Here is a 22,139-nt window from a genome sequence, read left to right on the forward strand (position 1 = left end):
TTTATTGATCATCATTAATATGTCAGATACTTCACAGATGCTCACATCACAGTCTCCTTAATTCCTTAAGTAGAGAACAGTAGCTCCATGTTGCAAAAGAGGTAACAGGAAGATTAAATAACTTGCTTAAAGCCAAAATCTAGGAAGTGGTAGAGCTAGAGTACAAACCCGGGCCCACTGGCCCATGACACACTCTGAACCACCAGCCCAGAGCTACCAGTATTTAAGGGCACAAGCTGTCCTTCTGTTTTATTGCTTAAGATTTATAAGATTCAAAAGAGTGTTGGTAATACTTAGGAAATCAGGAAAAGCCTTGCACATTTTGGCTATCTTTATGATCACATGGTATAATTCTCTCAAGGCAATGATTCTCTCAAACTGCTCTGAGCAATGTTACCAGAAGAGTGTGAAATGTTCTGTTCTCTGGATTTCTACCATGTTGGAGGTTCAATCTGATCTATTCTACTAGGAAGGCAGGACCTCTGGATAGGGGTCTGGGACCAGCTATTCTATTACAGCTCAGAGGTATGAGAGAATTGCTCTCAAATGGTTTCTCCCTGAAAACCACAGTTAATAGCCCAAAGATCCAATTCAGAACTGTACACACACACACACACACACACACACACACACACAGTATATATTGATGTTTTCCCAAGTACAGAGAAGAATTAATAGTACTCCTGAAAGTCTGAGGCTCAAACTCAAGTTTGCCTTTAAATAATCCTCTTCTCTCTTAAAAAATAATGAGTGTTTATTTGACTGTCTTTTTCAACGTTTAAATTACTTAGCGATTGAATTAATTACCACACCTCCCATAAAAATTGCAGAGCAAAATAAGCACTCTGGAGATCCGTACTCATTTTTATACTGTAGCTTTTCATACAATGGCACACTATTAGCATTCCTGTTAAACATTTTAAAAATACTCTTTGTGGAATCTTTACTCTTTATTCAGCATTTTAATATAATGGTTTTTCATTTAACATTTAAACCACCTGTATCAGTTTCTTAGGGTAGAGTAACAAATTGCCACAAATTAGGTGGCTTAAAACAGGTCAAATTTATTCTCACAGTTCTGGAGGCTAGAAGTCTGAATTTATGGTGTAGGCAAGGCCATGCTCACGCCAAAACCTTGCTTATTCTAGCTTCTGGTGGCCTTCGGCATTCGTTGGTATGTGAACACCATTCACACTAGAGTGAGGGACTGGCCCACTGCAGTGTGAAGTCACCTTGCCTGATTACATCTATGACATTCTTAATTCCAAATAAAATCAAATTCTGATATCATGGGAGTTAGGTCTTCAGCACATCCTTTTGGAGATGCAGTTGGCTAAAGACTGTCTCTTTCATTTCTAAAAAAATGGTTTTCTTTCACTTTAAAATCGGGCTGTCTGACTCACAGTATTGTTAGGAACAAAATGAGATATTAGATATAAAATGCTTAGTATTTTGCCTGACATGTACTTTTAATATTTATTATTTTGCATTTCTTATTGTTAAAATAAGTATGTTTCCTAAGTACACCATTGTGTAGGAAGAGAGAAAGCTTTGTAATCAGATAACAAGTCCAACTTCAGCCTCCTGGATGGTATTTTGGGATGGATAAGAAGATGATTTGAAGTAATAACTTGTTGCAACAGATAAAGCATTGCAACCTTGGGCCATTTAGCATCTTTGTACTTCGTTTTTTTCCTCCACAAAATGGGGATAACAGTAGTTATCTATCGCTTAGAAATATGAATATTAGATGACTCAATAGATCTAAAAGGTTTAGAGTCCTACTTGGTAAAGAATAAGTGCTCCGTAAATATTAACTATATTGTCATTAATAGTATTGTTACTAATATCATCATTATTTTCAACAAAGAAAGACTCCTTTTCATCTCTCATTAGCAACTTAATTATGTGGGGAAGAGGAATGTTTTGCTCACAGAACAGAGGGGAGAAAATGTTAGAAATTTAAACTCTCATACATTCTAACCAGATTTGTCTGAATCTAGAGGTTTTCAACTAGTAAAATTTTCATGAAATAATGTGAAGTTATATAGATATTCCTCATTTAACTACTTACCTACTTAATGGCTGGACTTATGACCCACCAAGGTTTGGACTTACCACCTGCTGCTTGGATTTATGACTCACAGTTGGACGTAGGGTTATGAGTCAGGAATATAAGTGGCAGTGCAGCCTTATGGTGGCCTCTTCTACAGTACAGTACTATATAGTACAGTACTATAATTTTGGCTGATGGTACTATACAGTACTATAGTTTTATGAATATTACAGTACTGCATATAAGAGTTACACAAATAAAAGCAAAGTCATCAAGTTAGAGCTTCCTTTGACCATTTCTTTTTTCTGAATATTGTAATGTACATAGTATATCTACAATTCCTCATTTAGCACCCAATTCATTGAACAACCTAGCTGCAGAAGTGGAACTCGGTGGTTAAAGGAGGAATGTCTACATCTGTGTATCTGCATTGCTAATCTGTCTGTGCATAACAAGTAACTCTCAAAACTTTGTCACTTAAAACAACACATACTTAATATCTCATGGTTCTGTGACTCAGGAATCCTTGCACAATTTAGGTGGGTTCTCTGCTTCTCAGTGTCTTACAAGGCTGCAATCAAGTTATTCACTAAGACTGAAGTCTCAGCTGGAGGCTTGACTGGGAAGTATCATTTCTAAGATCACAAATGTAGGTGACTAGATTCAGCTAGGACTGAAGGTCTCCTTTTCTTGCTGGCTTTAGTCTCATGTCTGCTCTCAGTTCTTTGCCAAGTGAGCCATTCTATTATTAATTTCATTTCATCAAAGCCCACAGAAAGGAGTCAGCTAACAAGAAAGAAGTCACACATTCTTTTGTAACTAATCACGCAAGTGGCATCTTCTCCATATTGTCGTATCCTATCGGTTACAAGCAAGTTGTTCAAATGGAGGAGGTTAGAACAGGCAGTGTGTATCGGGAGGTGAGATTGTTGAAGTCTATTTCAGAGGCTTTCTCCTGTCTCTTTCTTTCCTTCCTTTCACTCTATTCTCTCTTTCCCTCTCTTATTCTGTTTTTCTTTGTGCCTGTTTGTCTGTCTGTCTGTCTATGTAGCTACCTATCTGGTTCTACATTTTGGTGAAATTGACTCAATCTCCATATGCCATATATTATACCTGTAAGTTTTTCAGTCTAGCCAACACCTGATCCATGCTACTTGCTCAGTAGATGCTTGAATTCAGTTTAAATTTAGTATATAAAAGAGTATTTGAAAAGAATCAATCAACTGTATCACTTTAGTATAATCACTATACATATTCATATATATGTAAATATTATATAAAATATATATCTAAATATAAATTTAAATGTAAATGTATAAATTTAAATATATATTTCTATATATAAATATAGAGATATATTTATATAAATATAGATACACATTGATATATAAATATATATATATATTTTATAAAGTTCTTAACATGTTCATACATACTTAATGATGATGCTAGGTATCCAACAAGTGTTTTTGCTATAAATATAAATTTGATCTTTTATTTATCTGATATGAGGATATGTTTGAAATCATTTTTTTCCAGGCTTCATATCTGTCAAACTGGCTACACAAGAAATTTATCAAGTTGACAATCTCACCTTTGTACCAATAAGAATGAATAAGCATCTTTGTGCAGGGAAACTTTTTTTCCTTTTCATTTTTTTTCTTGAGCTGATATGGCAACAACTGATTCAAAATTTTGAAGCTTTATTTTAATACCATATACATTTTTGTCATTGACTAGACCCACTTTACAATGGTTTGAGCTGGTGTGCAGGGTTAAAGGTCACATCCTTCAGCACTGAAGGCTCACCCAGAGCATATTCCCTGTGTAGTTTCACCAATCCCAACATAACTCACTGCTAAAGGAGGCCTACTTATTTCTTCTAAGCCTTGCATCTCAACCCCAGTGCCAGATTTCTTGTTCTCTTTGGCTCCATGATTTTTGCCACCTTTTCATTTCCTGGTGTTTATCACTAACCCGTAGATTGACATCTGCGAGTTCAGCTGTATAGTCACTTTTGTTCAGTCTTCTCACATATTCCTTTTATGTCATTGCTTATCCAGTAAGTTATTTTATTTTTAAAAAACAGATAAATTGTGATGCTATTTTAAAATTTAAAACACAATGCATAAGAAAGTATCGATAAACTGGGCTGCATTTAAAGACTTCTGGTCTGCAAAAGACAATTTGAAGATAATGAAAAGACATGCCACAGTTTTGGAGAAAGTCTCTAAAAACCAATAAAGCACTGTTAGTCATCTGATAAAGCAGCGCGGTAAAACACACGCAGAACTCTTAAAACTCAACAATAACAAAACAAATAGCTTGAATAAAGTGCTGTAAAATCTTAATAGAGAGCTAGATGTGGTGGCTCATGTCTGTCATCGTCTCATTCAGGATGCTGAGGCTAGAGGAGCAAATCCAACCTTGTCTCAGTTGCATGGCGGGTTTAAAGCTACACAGTGGTGTCCTAACTGAGAAAGAAAAATATTCAATAGATATCAAAGGGGATACATAAATGATAATATATATAGATATGTAGATGACAAAAAATTAATAGATGCCTTGTCGAAGACACATGGATGAAAATATATGATAATTATTAAAAATATACAGATGACAGCATAGATATATAGATAAAAAGGCTCCACATTATATGTCATCAGAGAAACGCAAACTCAAACAAGGTGTCTGTACACTATGCATCTATTAGAATGACCAAAATCCAGAATATTGACAACACCCAATTCTGAGAAGATGTGAAGCTACCTTCATTCATTGTTGGCGGGAATGCAAAGTGGCAGAGGCACTTTGGAAGACAAATTGGCAGGTTTTTACAAAACAAAATGTACCGTCATAAGACCTAGCACGTGGGCTTTTTGGTATATACCCAAAGGAACTGAAAACATATCCTTACAAAAGCCTGTATATGGATGTTCATCGAAGCTTTATTCATAATTACGAAAACTTGGGAGTGACCAAAATGTTCTTTAGTAGGTCAGTGGATACGTAGAAGGTGATATATCCAGACCACATATCACAATGCTCACTAAAAGGAAATAGCTCTTTTACATTGTCACAATACAGAGGAACCTTAAAACCTTGTTAGTAAGTAAAAGAAGCCAGTTTGAAAAGACTACATACTGTATGACTCCAACAATATAACATCCTAGACAAGTCAAAATTGTAGAGAGCTGTGAAAGATCAGTGGTTGTCAGGGGTTTGAAGAATGCATAGGTGGAGCACAGAGGATTTTTAGGGCAGTGAAAATATGTTGTATGGTACTATAATGGCAGATACATATCATTATATATTTGCATAAGACCATGGGTTGTACAGCACCAGGAATGACCCACAATATAAACTGTGGCCTTTGAGTGATTATGATGTGTCAACCTATGTTCATCAATTGTAACAAATACCCCACTCTGGTGGGGATGTTGACAATGGGACAGGCTATGCCTGTTTGATGGCAGGGACATCTCTGTACCTTCTTCTCAGTTTTTGTGTAAACCTAAAAATGCTGTAAAAGTAGTATTTAAAAATAGCACGTCAATGGACAGGTACAAGAGAGAATCAGAACAGCACATAGTGCAGAACCTGAAAAATTCACTCATTCTATTTCCAGAAATCAATGCCTTTACCAACTTTGTGCAACCCTTTTAGCAGGTATCCTAGTGTTTCACTAAGGAAATTTTCAAGTATTCATATTGGGAGAGAAAATAATATAGTGAGTCTCTGTGTACCTATTATACAGCAATTGGCAATACTTTACCTATTCTGTTCAGCTATTGTACAACCTCAATTTGTTTTCTATTACGGAACTATTTTAAACCAAATCTCAGATATGATGTGATTCCTTTTATAAATACCTCAGTACATATTTGTAAAAGGTAGCAATTTTTAACATAATGTTATAACATCTAGGAGTTGAAGCTCAATTTTTAAAAATTTGAATATAAAAAATTGGCTTTTAAGATATCTTTTTTTGTAGTGGATATATTTAAATAAGGATCAAAAATGCTCATATGTTGTATTAGGTCTCTCAATATATAAAGGTTACACATTTTAATTTTGTTCATGCTGTGATTTGTTGAGGATATCACTTCATTTGCCCTTTAAATTTTTCTGTACAAGCTGGGCTTGGTGACACACACCTGTAATCCCAGCACTCAGAAGGCTGAAGTAGGAGGATCGCTGTGAGTTGAAGGCCAGCCTGGGCTAGATAATGAGTTCAAGGCCAGCCTGAACTACATAGTGACAGCCTGTCTCAAAAATCCCCAATAAACAAACAAACAAGCACACTTTTCTACATTGCAGTTTTAACTTATTGCTTCCTTGTGGTGGTGTTTAATTTGCTGCTTTCCTTATTTTATTTTAAAGGGAAAAGAGCAGAAACAAAATAACAAAACAAAAGACAAAAATAAAACAACCCCCAAACAATAAAAATGATCCAGAGTTTCAAGACAAGATGATAGGAAATGAACAATGGTTGTTGTTTTACATATTGTTATCTTCAGTGTAGTTGCTCAGATTAAGAGATATAGGCATGCAAGATTGATCAAACAATTAAACATTAACTGTTCCTTTCAATAAACAAATAGAAATTAGTAGTACAATTATCTTAGCTATCTTGTGCATATGTTTTTTTCCCCTTCCTTTTTTCTTTCCATTCTCCTTTCCCTCATCCCATTTGCTCTTTCCTTTTGAGCAGGCTTTTTGCAATACTATTTGTTGCTCTCTTTTAGAAGTTCATCGCTTGTTTTAGTTTCCTGGACTCCTTTGCTAGACTGATGAATACTATTCACCCCTTTCTCTGACTAATGTTTTTGGTTGCATAAAAAATACATAGGAAGTATGTCAAGATGTTGTCCTCAAAATATTTTAAAAATGTATTAGTATATGTACTCCTTTCTTGATGACAAGATCTAGTGGATAGTCTCATATAAATTTTGAGTAGAATATAAGTATTTTGAGATATTTTTAAAAACTGTAACATGGTACAAATGTATACAAATTCAGTCATGTCAAAAATATAACATTTTGCTTGTACTCTAGTGTGCTGCTTGCATTTGTAGTTTAAGGTAATGCCACATTGCAATACAAAGAGTTTTTTCCATATATAACTTCACGAACCCCTGAATTCTATCCATGGGTTTAAAGAATACCATCTAAAATACATAAGAAGCACTGTGCACTTCCTGTAAGATCATATCAGGACTTAGTATCTGGTTAGAGTACATTTAGTCATGATAAGATTGATCAGCAGATTCAATTGCTATCAGCTTGATCTATTCTTTAGAAACTTTCTCATCACTCTTCCTTCTAATGGTTTTAGGATTTATTGATGATAATTGTCTATATCTATTACTTTATGAGATATTGCAGACAGTAATTTTATAATTTTATCATTCTTTCTGGCTTTATTACCAGTAATATTTCCTTTAAAATGTAGTTGCCCTAAAATCCAGTTCATATGATAAAAACATGAATAATACTTCAAAATTTGATTAATTTTCAGAATAATATGTTGACCTCCTAAAAATGAAATTCATTATTTCCTTATTTAGTTTTGGATTGAGTTTTAATGTAATTGAAGTTTACCTTTAGAGCATATTATGAATTAATGGAAATGTGTTTCTTTGATAAATTTCAATCCTTTGCTACCATTATTATCTTTGATGTTCAAATTGTTTCATGTTCAGCTGATGTAAGGCCTTATAAGTTAGTTCCATGTCTTTTGAAATCTCCCCATTAGTCTTGACCTTGCCTTTTGGTGTAGCAAAACCTCCTAGGCTTAAATTGAGCCATATTTGTTCCAGACTTGAAATCAGGAAATTCTAAGAATTTTTTTCTTTTCTTTTTAAATGGAAAATGGTATTTGGAAAGCAGTATCTGGGCATTAAGTCTACACATTTCTAATAGGTTGTACTTCTAGACCTTTTCAGTGGACAAATATTTTTACTTGAAATTTGTTTACACAATTTTTTTAAACATCTTTCACTTTTTACCTAGACTGTTTGTCTTATGCTGAAAATCTTAGTTCTTAATGTCAGTAGCATAATGGCTTGTTTGCTATAGCCAAAAATATGCACATAATTATTTCAAAATTACAATACCAGTGTTATAATTATAGATAAGATCATTAAATATAGTGAAAATTATTTGCAGATCATTTTGTTTGTAATATCAGTAAGCATACAACACCAGCATGATAAAACCCCTTGAAATTATTTTATCTATTTAGTTCTGTCAACAGTTTGATATACAGTTGGATTTTTCAGTTTGTGCATAATCTGTAAAAATAAGTTTTGCTCTTTAATTTTTAAAAGTGTATGCGAAAATTTATGTGTGATTGCAAAGCTAAAACTTATAAAACAAGATATAGTGAAAGACTTTGGGTCTTTCTTATCTTGCTTGACTCTATCTCTTGTATTCTCTTATAGATACCCATTTTATTAGTTTGGATAATAATTTCAATATTTTTAATGAGGATATCTATCTATCTATCTACACATACATATGTATATTTGTAAAAAGATGAGAGAAACATTATTGCCCAGTGAAAACACTATAAACACTGTTGGGTATATTGTTTTTTTCCAATTTAATAAAATATATTTGTGTTTATTTTATATCACATATTATAAAAATTGTTCTGATTCCTTTTTAAGTATACAGCATCTACCATACTTATAGATATACTGTAGTTTTCAATAAGTTCCCCATCAATTTTCCACTGATTCTTATTCTGAGAGTTTTATTGCTCGTCACTGTGATGTAATGGGTAGAAGTAACAGAAATCACAGAGTTTATAACTGCCTAGAGCTGAATCTTTAACAACGGAGTGCAGTGGGCGGCAGCTTAACATAGTGAAAATGTGCTTAGAAATAAGGACAGGTGGAGGTGTCACATCTGTTCAGTTCTTGGACCTTCAACTTCTATGATCTTCCATTTCATCATCATTAAAAAGCAGTAATGAAGCCCACCTCTCCTAGCTGCTAGGATTTATCGAAACCCAGTATGACAACATATACAAAACAAGTCACAGAATATCTGGCCGGGAGTAAGTATCTGTGAAACTGTAGCAATTGTTAATATTAATTTTATTGATCATTTCATTTATAAGATGGAATTTCTGATGCTTTAAAGGTGATAGACTTGGTCATTCAGAATCTGACACCAAAAGCCTCTGTTTTATTAAATGGATGGGTTTCAACTTTTTTTTAAAATTAATTTATTTATTTTTGTTTTTTTTGGTTTTTCTCCGGTACCGGGAATCAAACTCACGATCTTGCACTTGCCAGGCAGGGACTTTGCCGCTGAGCTAAATCCCCAGCCCCTGGGTTTCAACTTTTAAATTGTACTTGAACTTTATTTTTTGTCAGACAGGCTCGTTAGTTTCCTCTACCCCTAGCAGCACAGTTAAGAGATGGAACTCACACTTGAACGTGTTACGGAATGCCTGTGAATATGCCTGTGAATATCACAAGTGTTCTTTTAACTCTAGTATTGTAAGACTTTGATAGAAATGGAGAAATGAGAAAGCAAGACAACTTCTCCTATGAAAGTGGGTCAGAAAGTGGTTCCTCTACCCAAAGGCACTGGCTGCCCTCACCCTAGATTCACACCTTCCTAGACTTTTGGTCCCGGCCATGTCCTGGCACAGGATGGTCTGGTTTGCCTTGTTGATATGCTTTCCTGCCTCTGGGTCATGTCCTGGCGGGACTAGCTGAGAGTTTTCACTTAACCAAGGCATTAATATAGCAGAGGCCTCTTGTTCCCTAAGCTCTGTCTGAGCATGCGTGATCCCCTTGACTTTTATCTCTACAACCATAAGGAAGAGGAAGGAATCAAGGAGGAACTAGTCTTTGGTCATTCCTGGAGCAGTAAATTTAGAGCAGAGTTTTTAACAAAATGGAGGAACTTGATCCCAGGGAAAAGGTAGGCCTCTCACTAATGGTGCTTCAAGCTCCATTTAATAAAACAGAGGCTTTTGGTGTCAGATTCTGAATGACCAAGTCTATCATCTTTAAAGCCTGTTTTCTCAGCTATAACATAATTGTAAAAATTATAACACTTTTTTGTGCAAAACACATTGTGAGGTGTCAATATCTATGGTATCTTGAGCTTAAGATGGCCGGGAGATGTGAGTTTCTCTTTCACTTTTTTTTTCCAAGCACTATCCTCCTCCATCTTAAAAATTCACTGTGTTGTTATAATAATAATAAAAGAAGAGTATTAAGAACTGATGTCTCTTGGTTGGATACTAAGTGTCTGGCATGGGCACACATTATCATAAGCTTTAACAACATTTTCTTGTCCTTGATACTTATTTTATATGTGAAAACACATAGGGTTTTATTGAGGAAGTAGCTTTCTGTGCTCTCTTGCAGGCCTGTGGGTAGCCTAGGCAGTTCCTTTTGTATGGACTAAGAGAAGGTGCTCCTCTCTCTCTGCTTGGACTCAACTCTGTGGGCACAGACTTGGCAAGTAGAGCTGAGAATGGATTTGGTCTCTCCTCACCCTCATCCTTGTCACCCTTTGGCAGGGCTCAACCTGCATACCTAGACATAGAGGCCCTAGTAGAATGCTTTGTTTTGACCAAACTAAAAATCAAACTCATCTGACATTCATATCATATCCTTTTCACTGCTACTTGGGTATTTAGCTCTTTTTCTGTCCTTTAAGATCCAGCTCTATTATCTTTTCTCTATGTTATATCTCTAGTATCTTTTCCATCTCCCTTTTTCTTCCTAGTTGATACATTCAGTCAATTTAAGTACCACTAACATTAGAACAAAGAATTATTCATATTTAGACACACACATTATATATGCATGTAGGAAAAAGCTTCCAAATGAGGTTATATCTAATATTCATATTAGACATACATACACACACATGTATAACTACCCCCAAGGCGTAGCACTGGGTAAACCTTGTAAGGAAAGGGTCATTCCGAATTCTTCTAGTTATTGTACTGGACTTCCTTGTATTACAGCTCAACCTTTCTTATCTCCTTTGTTGCCCTCGGTGCCTACCATGTTTGCTTGCACACAGTAATCACTGTTTGGCATAGATAATTTCCAGATGTTTCCCAAGAGCAATCATCCTAACAGGCACTAGAGGGCAGCAGGAGATTATACATGGCCTATTTTTAAGCCTCCAATTACTGGTCACTATCTTTTCTCAAGAGGTGAAATTGTGAATGAAGTTCAGTGCTGGCTGCCCCCAGATTGTGGCCAAGACATCAGCCACGACTGGGCTGAGCCTGGGATCCCCCTTTCATGGAAAGTAGGACCCTCCACAGAGAGTTACCTGCTTTCACTTGAAGACATGTAACGGCTTATGGGTTATGCTTGATCACTGAGCCTCAGTTCTCACATCTGTAAAAGGACAGTGATTTTTACTTTGTAAGATGAGGATGAAGCCCATATGAAATCATAGGTGTAAACCGGGTAATTAAGTATCTCTCATTTGATCCTTAGAAGAGCTGAATGAGGAATTGGACCCCCAGTTTACAAATGAGGAAATCATTGTAGTAAAGGTAATGACTTGCCTATGATCTGAAACTAGGTAGTTTGACTCAGCAGCTTTGACTGGTGGTTCAGTTTGACACCAGTCTACTCAGTAGGCAGAAAGCAGGTGGCATCAGAGAAATGTCTAAGAAGCATCAGTCAAGTTTCAAGGGAGGAAATTAGAGATTCTGACATGCATAAGAATTGAGTAATTGTGCCATAAAGACCAAGGAGCAGAAAATATGACTGTTTATCATGTTCCTGATTTTTTTTAGAATTGGAAAGTCATTTTTGGGTTCTGTCTGTAATTAATCTTCAAATGAACCAAGATTGAAGTACTAATATTATTGGCCTTTTACACATGAGAAAGTAGAGCCTTTGGATAAGTGATCCAAACTCATCTAGCTGGAAAATAGATGTGGAATTCAAAGTTAAGCAAGCTCCCGTGTTATAGCTGCCTGTCTGTGACTTTTCTTATCATTTATGCATGTAGGAAAAAGCTTCCAAATGAGTTTATATCAGATAATTTGTTTGGCAGTTTTGTAAATCTACTCACTCTCTTCTTTTTGAAGTCTCCATTGTTGCTTTTCTGTCCGAGGCTCAAATGTGCAGACGCAGGATATAGCACATACATATACCTTATCAGAAGCCATTCAGGAATTCCTCCGCACCTTCTGTGGTATGGATTCATTCACCTAGCCAATTGATTAATCTTAGCATGAATGTAAGTAGGAGCAAATTTGCATAGTCCCAACAAGGCATCCAAATAGCATAAAGCTCTTAACTCCGGGTTGGAGAAATGCAGTTTTTAGATGGGAATTCGGTTTAACAGCTTTCTCACAGTAGGTCTTCACCCATCATATGAAGTGTCTAAGAAGGAACTGAAGATGATTTGGTGACTGAAACATGAGATGGGATTTCCAACCAGATGACCTTTAAATTTCCTTCCACCCATTACAACCTGATAGCTCACGAAAATGGGTGGGGAAATTGGGGGGTTGCTTGTGGGTACGGGGTTGTAGCAGATACCAGGAAGGGTCTTAGAATAGGGAAGACTTATCATGCAGAATGAAAATTGGTGCTGAAAATTTTTCATAGAGGAAACATGTTGAGTGCAAGAAGCAGAACTAGTAGAAATAGCTAGACTGGTCACTAGCTGTGTGCTTTGGGCAAATTACCCACCAAGTATAAATCAGTAAGGTACAGTGAAGACCATCTGCCTTTGGTGCTGTGGTAGTAAATTGAGATAGTAGGTTTAGAGTCTAATAAATATTACCCAAAGGGAAGGATTAAGGAGAAAATAGGTTCACACATTCATCTATTCATTTATTCAGATATTTAACTGCAAACTGTATACACAATATCAAACAATGAACTCCGTACTGAGCATAAAATGGCTCACTAAAACTGGCCATTGTTCTTGTACTTATGGAGCTAACAGTTTACTTGATGAAACAGATATTCTTTTAACCAGCATATTAACTAAAGTTACAAATGTGATAAACACTATAGCAATGATATCACTAGTACAATTGATAGGAGAAATTGAGTATAGTCAAATATAGTCAATGAATATTGAGTTGATTCCAACACTGTTTTTTGGGTATCTACTTGGTTCATCTTCCTGTACCCCTGACGGACGTCATAGCAGACTTCTGTTATCATTTGTGGAATGGATAATGCTATAGGCATTTTACATTGCTAACACACTTTCAAATCAAGAAGTAGGATGTCCAGTCCAAAATTATAATCAAATCTCTAAATCTGACATGTCAGATTTCCTTGTCTTTTTCAGTGGGGTCATTAGGGGTTGGGGTATTACTGACTTTCATGTCTTTCTCTAACTTATACTTCCTCCTCTCCTGCACTTCAAAGCAGAAGAAGGGAGGAATTGGTAAGGATTGGGATGGTCATACTTGCTCTGGTATCCTGTTACATAGCATTGTACTCTCTACTTCTAGCAGATTTTTAGAGGCTTTCCTTTCTTTTGGGGATTGGGGTTAAAATGGCTTTGTGATGACCCCTATGGCTAAAGACTTCTCCCAAGATATGAAATATTGCAATTTCCCCTTGGTTCCTACAGATCCTCCAGCCTGATGGTTTTTAGGCCTTCCACGTCATGAAAACTCATTGTGGACATCACTGACCTTATGTTAGAATTCCTCTTGGGCAGGACAGAAAACAGCTCCAGGCCAGTTCTTTCTCCATATCTGGTCCAGGGAAAACAAAAGCATTTTTCTCCTGGAAACCTCTGGGAATTTGTGCTAATCCCCTTGAAACCCCTTCTGATGCAGGCTACTGGAGCTTTTTCAGGGGCGGGGAAGACCTTATTCCTCTATATTTCTAGTTGCTGATAACAAATAAGAAGTTCTTCAAGTAACACTTGGAGGTCCTTGTGGCAAAACTTGGGAGTTAAAAGATAGCGTGCTCTACATGTCCCATCTTGGGTGCTGGGACCCCAAACATGGTAGAGGATCTCTCCAAAGAAAACTTTCCACAAATCCTTTCTTTCCACTCTCTGATCTCTTTTTATTCCCTTATTCTGGCTGAAGTTTCTAGAGTTATGAAACTAGTTAAGATTCGTCTGCGTTGTCAATTGTGAATGTAGGGGCATGACTTTGGGATTTCACTTCTAGTATGCTTTGGTGTCTCAACAGAAATTTCAATTTTAACCTCCTGTTAGAATAACAGCAATATAATTATAACAACCACAGCAGCAACAGCAACAACAACAATAACAACTAATGTTTACTAAGGCCTTAACCTGCACCGGGCACCTTATTTAATCCTCACCATGAGTCATTTAGGTTTGTACTGTTATTTATAAAGGACGTGTTGATGATGCTGGACTTTGCTAGGCTGAGAAGTTCGGATTGTGCAACACAGAAGCACAGGCCTTAACTGATGGCATTTTCGCTGGCTATTTCCCCTCTGTTGAGGATATTTGTATGAGTCCTTGCGTCTGGCCTCAGCAACTGCTTTCCTCCAACAGGAGACAGTAACTCCGCCTAAGACATGATTCCATTTCAGCAATTCCTGAGAGGCCATCGCTGTAAGAAAGGCCATTCTTTATGATATAAAAGTCTCACCCTTCTGCCCCTCCCTTAACATTTCTAATTTGAGCCCCTCTGGTCCCTGTGGAGCCTTTAAATGCTTCAACTGTGAGCCTATTGCCAAAGCAAGCCTGTCTGACTAGGGGGGCAGCGCCCTGCGCTGCTGCTGCCGAATATTGAACAAACATCCTTGTAGCTTTGGCTCTCCCAAGAAGCCCTTAGTCTGATGCCTTTGTCTTGTTTTCTGGATGAGGGCAAACGGTGCCATCACCTCCTGCCGAAAAGCCCTGGCTGCCCTCCCAACAAGGAGTTGTCACTTCAACTGAGGCTTTTTTTTTTTTTTTTTTTTTTGGTGGCAACAAAATAATACCCAGCAGGAATTTGGGAGGAGAAAAAAGAGAGTTCAGTTGGCAGGTTCTCAAATGAATGGGTTGTAGTGTCGTTGGAACTGAATTGGACATGATCCTATTTTGGAAGCATTGTTCAGAAGGATGGGAAATGTGAGCAGAGGATAAGTTTCTTCAGAAATGCTCTTTATTCTTGGCCTGTGAAAGACAGCGTGTTTTAACCTAATTTTCCCATTTTCTCACTGGCAAGGGCTACCTGCAAAACTAGAGGAGGTCAGAACCACAGCAAAGCTTATCAGATCTTCGTATACTGACCTTTCAATGGAGAGGGCTCATTTTACTTATACGAGGTTGTGTCTTGAAAGTGAGTTTGGATTAGTTGTGCTTGTATTCTCCCATCTTGGCTCTCAGATTTATTGATGGTTTGAGGAGAAAACAGAGTGATTAGGGCACATTGTGGTACTTCATATTAAACAGATATTTACTGAAAATATTTTTGAAAACCTATAGTGTTCTGGAGCTCAGTAAGGTAGATACATAAATCAGCAAAACTGGTACTGTCTTTGCTCTCATGCAGTTTATAGTCTTGAGACCATCATACCTGACACAGAGATTGGGATGCCATGAGGGTCTGTAATATGAAATATTAATACACAATGATGGCATGGAAATTCAAAGAAGTTCTTTTCTGAGGAATTGGCACTTGAATTAAGCTCTGAACGATCAGTTAGGGCCTGTGGGTAGAATCCAGGGAAGCATTTTTCAGAGAGAAGAACATGTGCCAGGACTGATAGAAAGACATCAGGTGTATACAATAGACTTAAAGGTTATTAAAGTGGGAAATGGGAAAACTAGGTGGGCTAGAATTCAAAATCAGATTGGAGAAGCAATGGGTTGTGTATATCCCATATTGTCTGTGCACCATTTTATGGGTTTTGATCTGTATTTTAAGAGTAAGAGGCTAGCAAGGGAGAGTTTCAAGGAGGACAGGACTACTGTATAGTTTGCCTTTTGAAAAATGGACTTTAGCCACAGTGTGGGGTTAGATCAGAAGCAGTTAACTTTCACAGTTGTAATGTCTACAGAAGAAAAATTTAAAGAAGTGACTAATGGTCTTCCCTGCTATAACTCTTATCTTGACCATGACTTAAGCATCATACAACCTTTAAAAAAAGAAGTATTCTTAATAAATGTTCATGGGACTTAGAGGTAAGTCACTTTTCCTCTTTCGGTCTCAGGTTCCACACCAGTTAAGAAAAATATTCAACCAGATGCTTGCCAAACTCTTCTTTGGCAAAACCAGCCTTCAATTCAGCTGGTTAGTCTACATTGCTGCTGTGGTACAGTTTTTAGCTGAGACTATAAGCTTTTAACTCCTCTTAGTGGAAAGATAGATTGAAAAAGCTAAAGATTTGTGGAGCAGAAGCAGAATAGCAAAAATTTATAGACTATTTTGTTGTTAAATGAAGTTATATTTTTAACCCAATGCCTGTGGATGTGTGTGTGATCAAGGGAATTTTTACCAGCAGCTCTAAGTTACTTTTTTCTAAATTAAGTAATATGAGTATGGCAAGATGCTATGTGGTGTATGCCATCACAGTGTTAAAATAAGAGATAACTAGTTCAGATGAGGAATTTGTGATCAGAAGTCTCAGGTCATGTACTAAAAGGATCACTAACTCACTGTGACATCTGGGAAAGTCATTTTCCTTCTTTGGGACACACTTTCTCCTTGATTAAAATGGGAGGGTTTGTACTAAGCCAGCATTTTCAAAAACATGCTGTTTCAATAGGTTTTTATTTTTGAATGGAGAAAAGATGTCCCTATCTTTTCACCTTGGAGATTCACCCTCTGAGTATATTGATGGTCTATTTGATTCTGGTTTTTACTTTTTTTTTCATGGTATTGGGGATTGACCCTGGAGCCTTGTGCATGTTAGACAAGTACTACAACAAGAGAGCTACATGCCTAGACCTTTTAATTTTATTTTGAGAAATGGACCAACTGAATTATCCACGACTTGAACTTGCTGTCTTTCTGCCTTAGTCTATAAATACTTGAAATTATAGGTGTGCACCCCCACCATCAGTTAAGTTTTAACTAATCCATCATACTACTATATTCTTGGGACTCTCTGAAACTTGCTATCTTCCTCTATAAACTAAAGCTACAGCAGGGGCTGCCAAACTTTTTCTTCAGAGGATCAGACAGTACACATTTTAGCTTTTATATGCCATAGTTTTTATTGTAACTACTCAGTTCTGCTACTATGGTCATACACAATACATAAATGAATGAGAGTGGCTGTGTTCCAATAAAACTTTATTTACAAAAGCAGGAAATAAGATGATTTTGCTGCATGGGTCATAGCTTGTTGAAATCTAGGCCAAAGTATAGGTTATCTGAGTTCTAATAGCTTCACAGCTCTGATTGTCTTCTGACTTTGTCCCCAAATGGCTATTCCTTTCCATGTTTGAAGTCAACTTTCTCCAAAACTATCTCTCTGGCCCACAGTCCCCAAAGTCATCATCATCCTCTTCTTTTCACATGCCCATATTTAAGATTATCTCCATGTTCCCAGCTGCTGGGACGCCTTCTTCACAGCCTGGTTTTGTTTATCTTAGTAACTACCCTGCTTTAATCCCTCTGAAGGATTGGCTAGCTGGAATTTGCCTCATCTTCTCCCCCTAGAGCCTTTGATCTGATGCTCATAAGCATTTGCTGACAGCCAGACAGAAAAGGTGGAACCCAGATCCCAGGCCTGAGAGCCCGGAGAGTAATGAATGAAGGCTGCGTTTATTTGTATTTCTAATGGGCAAGCCCATTTCCACATCAGCTGCGTGTCACTGCAAGTTGAGAGCAAGAACAAGAGAAAAACTCTAATGTTTCTCCTAGATGTCAGTGCCCAAGGCCCCTGTGTCCACTGAGGATACCCCATCTCAATTTCACCAGGTTTGGTAGAAGCTTGTGACTGGATTAAGCCCTGGCCCTGAGTATAGATCACTTTTTTTTTTTTCTTTTTTGTCCACACATCTTTGAGGACACCATTCACACAGTCTATGGTGTAAAAGTAACTCTCTGTATTAAACAAATCACTTTGTGTCTTTGTACTTTTTGATACAGCACAGAACCTTCCTTTTTATAAGATCTTACATAGACGGCAAATCTCTTGAGACATAAAAGTGAAACTGTTCTATTTCAAGCTGAAATTGCAGTTTAGACCCCTGCCCATTCATTTTCCCCCTTGCCCTATGTAAGCAGCTGCTGATTGCTTCTTAGGATTTCTAGAATTCCCATAGGAGAATTTTGGGGTCTATTCAGAGTTGCAAAAGGTCCCTCTTTAACTGAGCCTCCAGTGCATCACTGACATATGTTAGGCACTGAAGGTGTGCAGAAATGAGTGGCATGGCCTCTGGTCTTCAACAGTTGATAATATTGTCATAAAAGTTAGGAGAAAATGAGAAGAGAAAGCGAATTTAAGATCTTCAAAGTAGAGTGTTTATTCAGAGAACAGGGTCCGGGCCAGTAAGGAAAGACTACCTGAAGCTGGTACAGCTGGAACAGTGTGTTGATGGACAGAAAAGACTTGGAGAGGCAAAGGAGAACAGTAGGATAGGGTGGGACAAGGCAGAGAGATATGCAATAGAATTGCATCAGTCAAGAAAGCATAGCGTGAACATCCGTGAATCAGATCTTAGTGTACATGTGAAGAAATGGATAGGAAAGGAATTCTGAGTAAAAGAACAAGTGAGAAAGAACAGAAAAGGGAAACCATATCTATTCCAGACAGTTCCATCTCCTAGCTCATTTATCACTAGCTAGGCCCATTTAACAGAATTAATGACTAGAGTCTTCTGTGTATTCAGACATATCCAAGGCTGCAGAGGTATTATCAAACAGAACTGGGATTTACAGTGAAATTGGCTGGACTCAAAGCTTATATTTCTTTCATTATATTTAATTTCATAAAAAATAAAACTGGAAGAAAATTTTAAAGGAAGAGTGTAACTTTTGCAGGTTGATGATAGACAGAAGGGAATTTCTGGATGAGGAAAGTATCTTTGAGTTTTTACATCTTGCAAGTTGCTGAGAGAATCACTTAGTTCTACCTACACATGCTAAACATGGGGAATGAAGGCTGGAGGATACCCAGTATAAATGGTAGGGTAACACACTATTCTGATCTCTAAATCCTCAAGCTAGTAGTCTTTGCAAGTCATCATGAACAAATCATCCTATGACCTTTTTGCTTTTCTTATGGAAGCCAGCTCCTTAGCAAGTTCTCCCTGTGGGTTCAAGAATTAGGCCTTTTGAACAATACTAAATTTACTTCTACCTCTTCCTGTTTTCTGCCTCTTCAGAGACCACAGAGCTGGGCAGCAAGAAGGAGCTCAAGTCCATGCCCTTCATCACCTATCTCTCAGGTCTGCTGACGGCGCAGATGCTGTCAGATGACCAGCTCATCTCAGGTGTGGAGATTCGCTGTGAGGAGAAGGGTCGTTGTCCCTCTACCTGCCACCTTTGCCGTCGGCCAGGCAAGGAGCAGCTGAGTCCCACACCAGTGCTGCTGGAAATCAACCGTGTGGTACCACTTTACACCCTCATCCAAGACAATGGCACAAAGGAGGTGAGCTCCCCTGGCCTAGCCTCCACGTCAAACCTGACCTATCCTGCTACCTCTTCCCCTGATGGACCCTTTGTCCATGGGGATCATCATCATTATCATCGTCATCATCATCATCATCACCATCTTCTGCAACAACAATAACAAAATCATGGTGACTACTGGCATTTTTGATTCCTGATCATGTTCTAAACACTTATATGACTAGGTGAAACTAGCGTATATAACCAAGAAATTCTCAAATCTCAGTGTCCCAATACAATAGCAGTCCTATTTTGGTTTGTGTGGAGTCCCAAATAGATGCTTTTGATTGATGGATGGCTTTACTTTTCAGTGCTCAGCCTGTTTCATCTTGTGCACCAGTAACAGTCACCGTGGAAAGCGAAAGAACTTTAAGGGGTTGCTTGGGAAATGTTTAAATAGGTCAAATGTCATTTCAGCTCCAATTCTATTGATGACAGCCATTGTCCATACTTGTCTACAATTCAGGGAGATACATTCTGTGTGTCTAAGAAAAGAAGGCATAGGTGTGAAAACCTAGCAGTGTCTACCTCAGTGCTATATGTGGATTATCCCCTTCAATCTGCCTTCCAGATCTATGATTTACTTAGAAATATTGGTTTGATTCATATAAAATTGATGACATTTGAACATATGGTTCATCTTACTGCCATGTCCATATTACAACTGAGAGAACCTCAAAGATGTTAAGTGATTTGTTCAAAGTTGGTCTGCTCAAGTTTACATGCCTAACTGTGTTATGATTGATATCTCCTCTTTTCTTCTTTTGTGTCTTATTTTTAATTGCAGCATTTAGGACTTGAAAGGATCATATGAGTTATTTGGCCCACTGGTTTGCAAATTTATGTTCATGGAATACTTTTTACAAATGTGAAAAAAGGATTCCCAGTCCACGAAACTAGGAATAGTGATGTCATTATTTCAGTGAAGAAGAGGAAAGCGGTTTACTCTGTCTTTTGTAGCAGTTGCTAGACAGCTCTGGGCCTCCAAAGAAATCAATCTAGAACTCTAGATTATGTGCTTCTTCCACAGCATTCTACTGGGCTAAGTGCTAGAGAATGACAGAGGCCAGAGAGGGCTTCATAGAGGACAGATAGTGGAGGTAGAGCTAGCATGAGGCCAGAGGGATTGGAAAGGGCCTGATCATTTGGGATATTTTTTTTGGTCTTTTTGAGACAGGGTCCTGCTATGCAGTTCAGGCTGGCCTTGAGCTCACTTTGTAGCCCAGGCTGGTCTCATACTTGCAATGATCATTTGGAATATTTTCAGTCCAACCATAGGGTTGGGACCTGTTCTTCAGTTCGTGAGATGATGGAGATATATGATGATAGGTGTGATAGGATTAGATTTGTGTGGCAGAAAGAGTCTTCTATTAACAACCTAAATTACGACCAATAGGAGAGCAGGTAAGTATGTGATATTCTCTAATGGACATACTACTGCAGCAGAAATGAGTGAACTATAGTGACGCCTATCAATATGAAATGAACGAACAAACTATTAAGTGAAAAATAAATCTCAATTCTATACTGATTTTATATAGCATGATAACCATTTTTCTTTTTCTTTATGCAAAAGCACACATGCTCTTATATACTAGCAAATGCATTAGCTTTTAGAATAAATACAAATCCAGGAAAACTATCTTAAAAAGGAAGCAAGGATATGATGAACAGAAGAAATGATGACAGTCTTGAGTCAGGAGATGCATTGTAGTGGCACCAGGGGACATAGGTTATATGTGAATGGTAAAGTTCCTAACTGGCATTTTTGTTGGTGGATTTTTGAGAATCTTTTAAATGTTTAACTAAATTATTAACTAACTAGCTAAATGGATAAATAAGGCCTAATAAGGCATGGCACACCTGTGTGCTTGAGTCGTGAAGCAAACATCACAAATGGCCTAATTCTGTGCATCAGAAGTCTCCAAACTAAATAACTACAACCAAACAATGCATATATGTCTCCATGCATCTGACTGCAGAGTGAGGTTAGATTGTGGGAATGAGAGAGTAGCAACAGAGACACCTGTTTATCACTGGCTGTGTAGCACTGACTCTCCAGGACTTTGTGCATGAAGATCCCCGCTGACTGCTCTGTGGGTTTGCCTTATTGACTGCCTTTCTAGCCATAATTTTCTCATCTGCAATGTGGCACAATGCAAAGTAAGTTAGGGAACTTTGGCAACATGTTCTTGGCTCACATGTGGTTGTGTGTGTGGGTTGGAGGGGGGTGGTTCCTTTCTTCTTTGCTCAGGAGCCAGATTCGCCTATGGCTGGACTTTGTACTAGCTCTGCTCAGCATAATTGAAATGTTTAATATTCTGGAAATCCAGTGAAGTGTTTCTCAGGCCAGTAAGTGTTGTGTCAGAGAACTCTAGGAGTGTAAATGTGGTCACTAGATGTCACTATTTTCCTTGCAGGAGACCTAAGGAAGTGGGAAGTACTAATCATCGATTCATGAATTCAGGAAGTATTTTTGAGTACCCATGCTACGTCAAGCACTGGGTTATACCC

The 22,139-nt window shown here is 37.6% G+C and overlaps 1 protein-coding gene across 4 annotated transcripts in view; it reads left to right on the top strand.

Annotated features, from left to right (window-relative positions):
• The window catches only part of Astn2 (astrotactin 2), a 901,354-nt gene that overhangs the window by 683,911 nt on the left and 195,304 nt on the right, over positions 1-22,139 (top strand). For all 4 annotated transcript variants that reach the window (XM_005382610.2, XM_013513260.1, XM_013513261.1 and 1 more), the window contains one exon: positions 19,340-19,605. In XM_005382610.2, coding sequence (XP_005382667.1) covers positions 19,340-19,605 — 266 coding nt within the window. The remainder of the gene's footprint in view (positions 1-19,339; positions 19,606-22,139) is intronic.

Source organism: Chinchilla lanigera, unplaced genomic scaffold (assembly GCF_000276665.1).
Source record: "Chinchilla lanigera isolate Chin_1 unplaced genomic scaffold, ChiLan1.0 scaffold00018, whole genome shotgun sequence".
In the NCBI taxonomy this organism is placed as follows: Eukaryota; Metazoa; Chordata; class Mammalia; order Rodentia; family Chinchillidae; genus Chinchilla; species Chinchilla lanigera.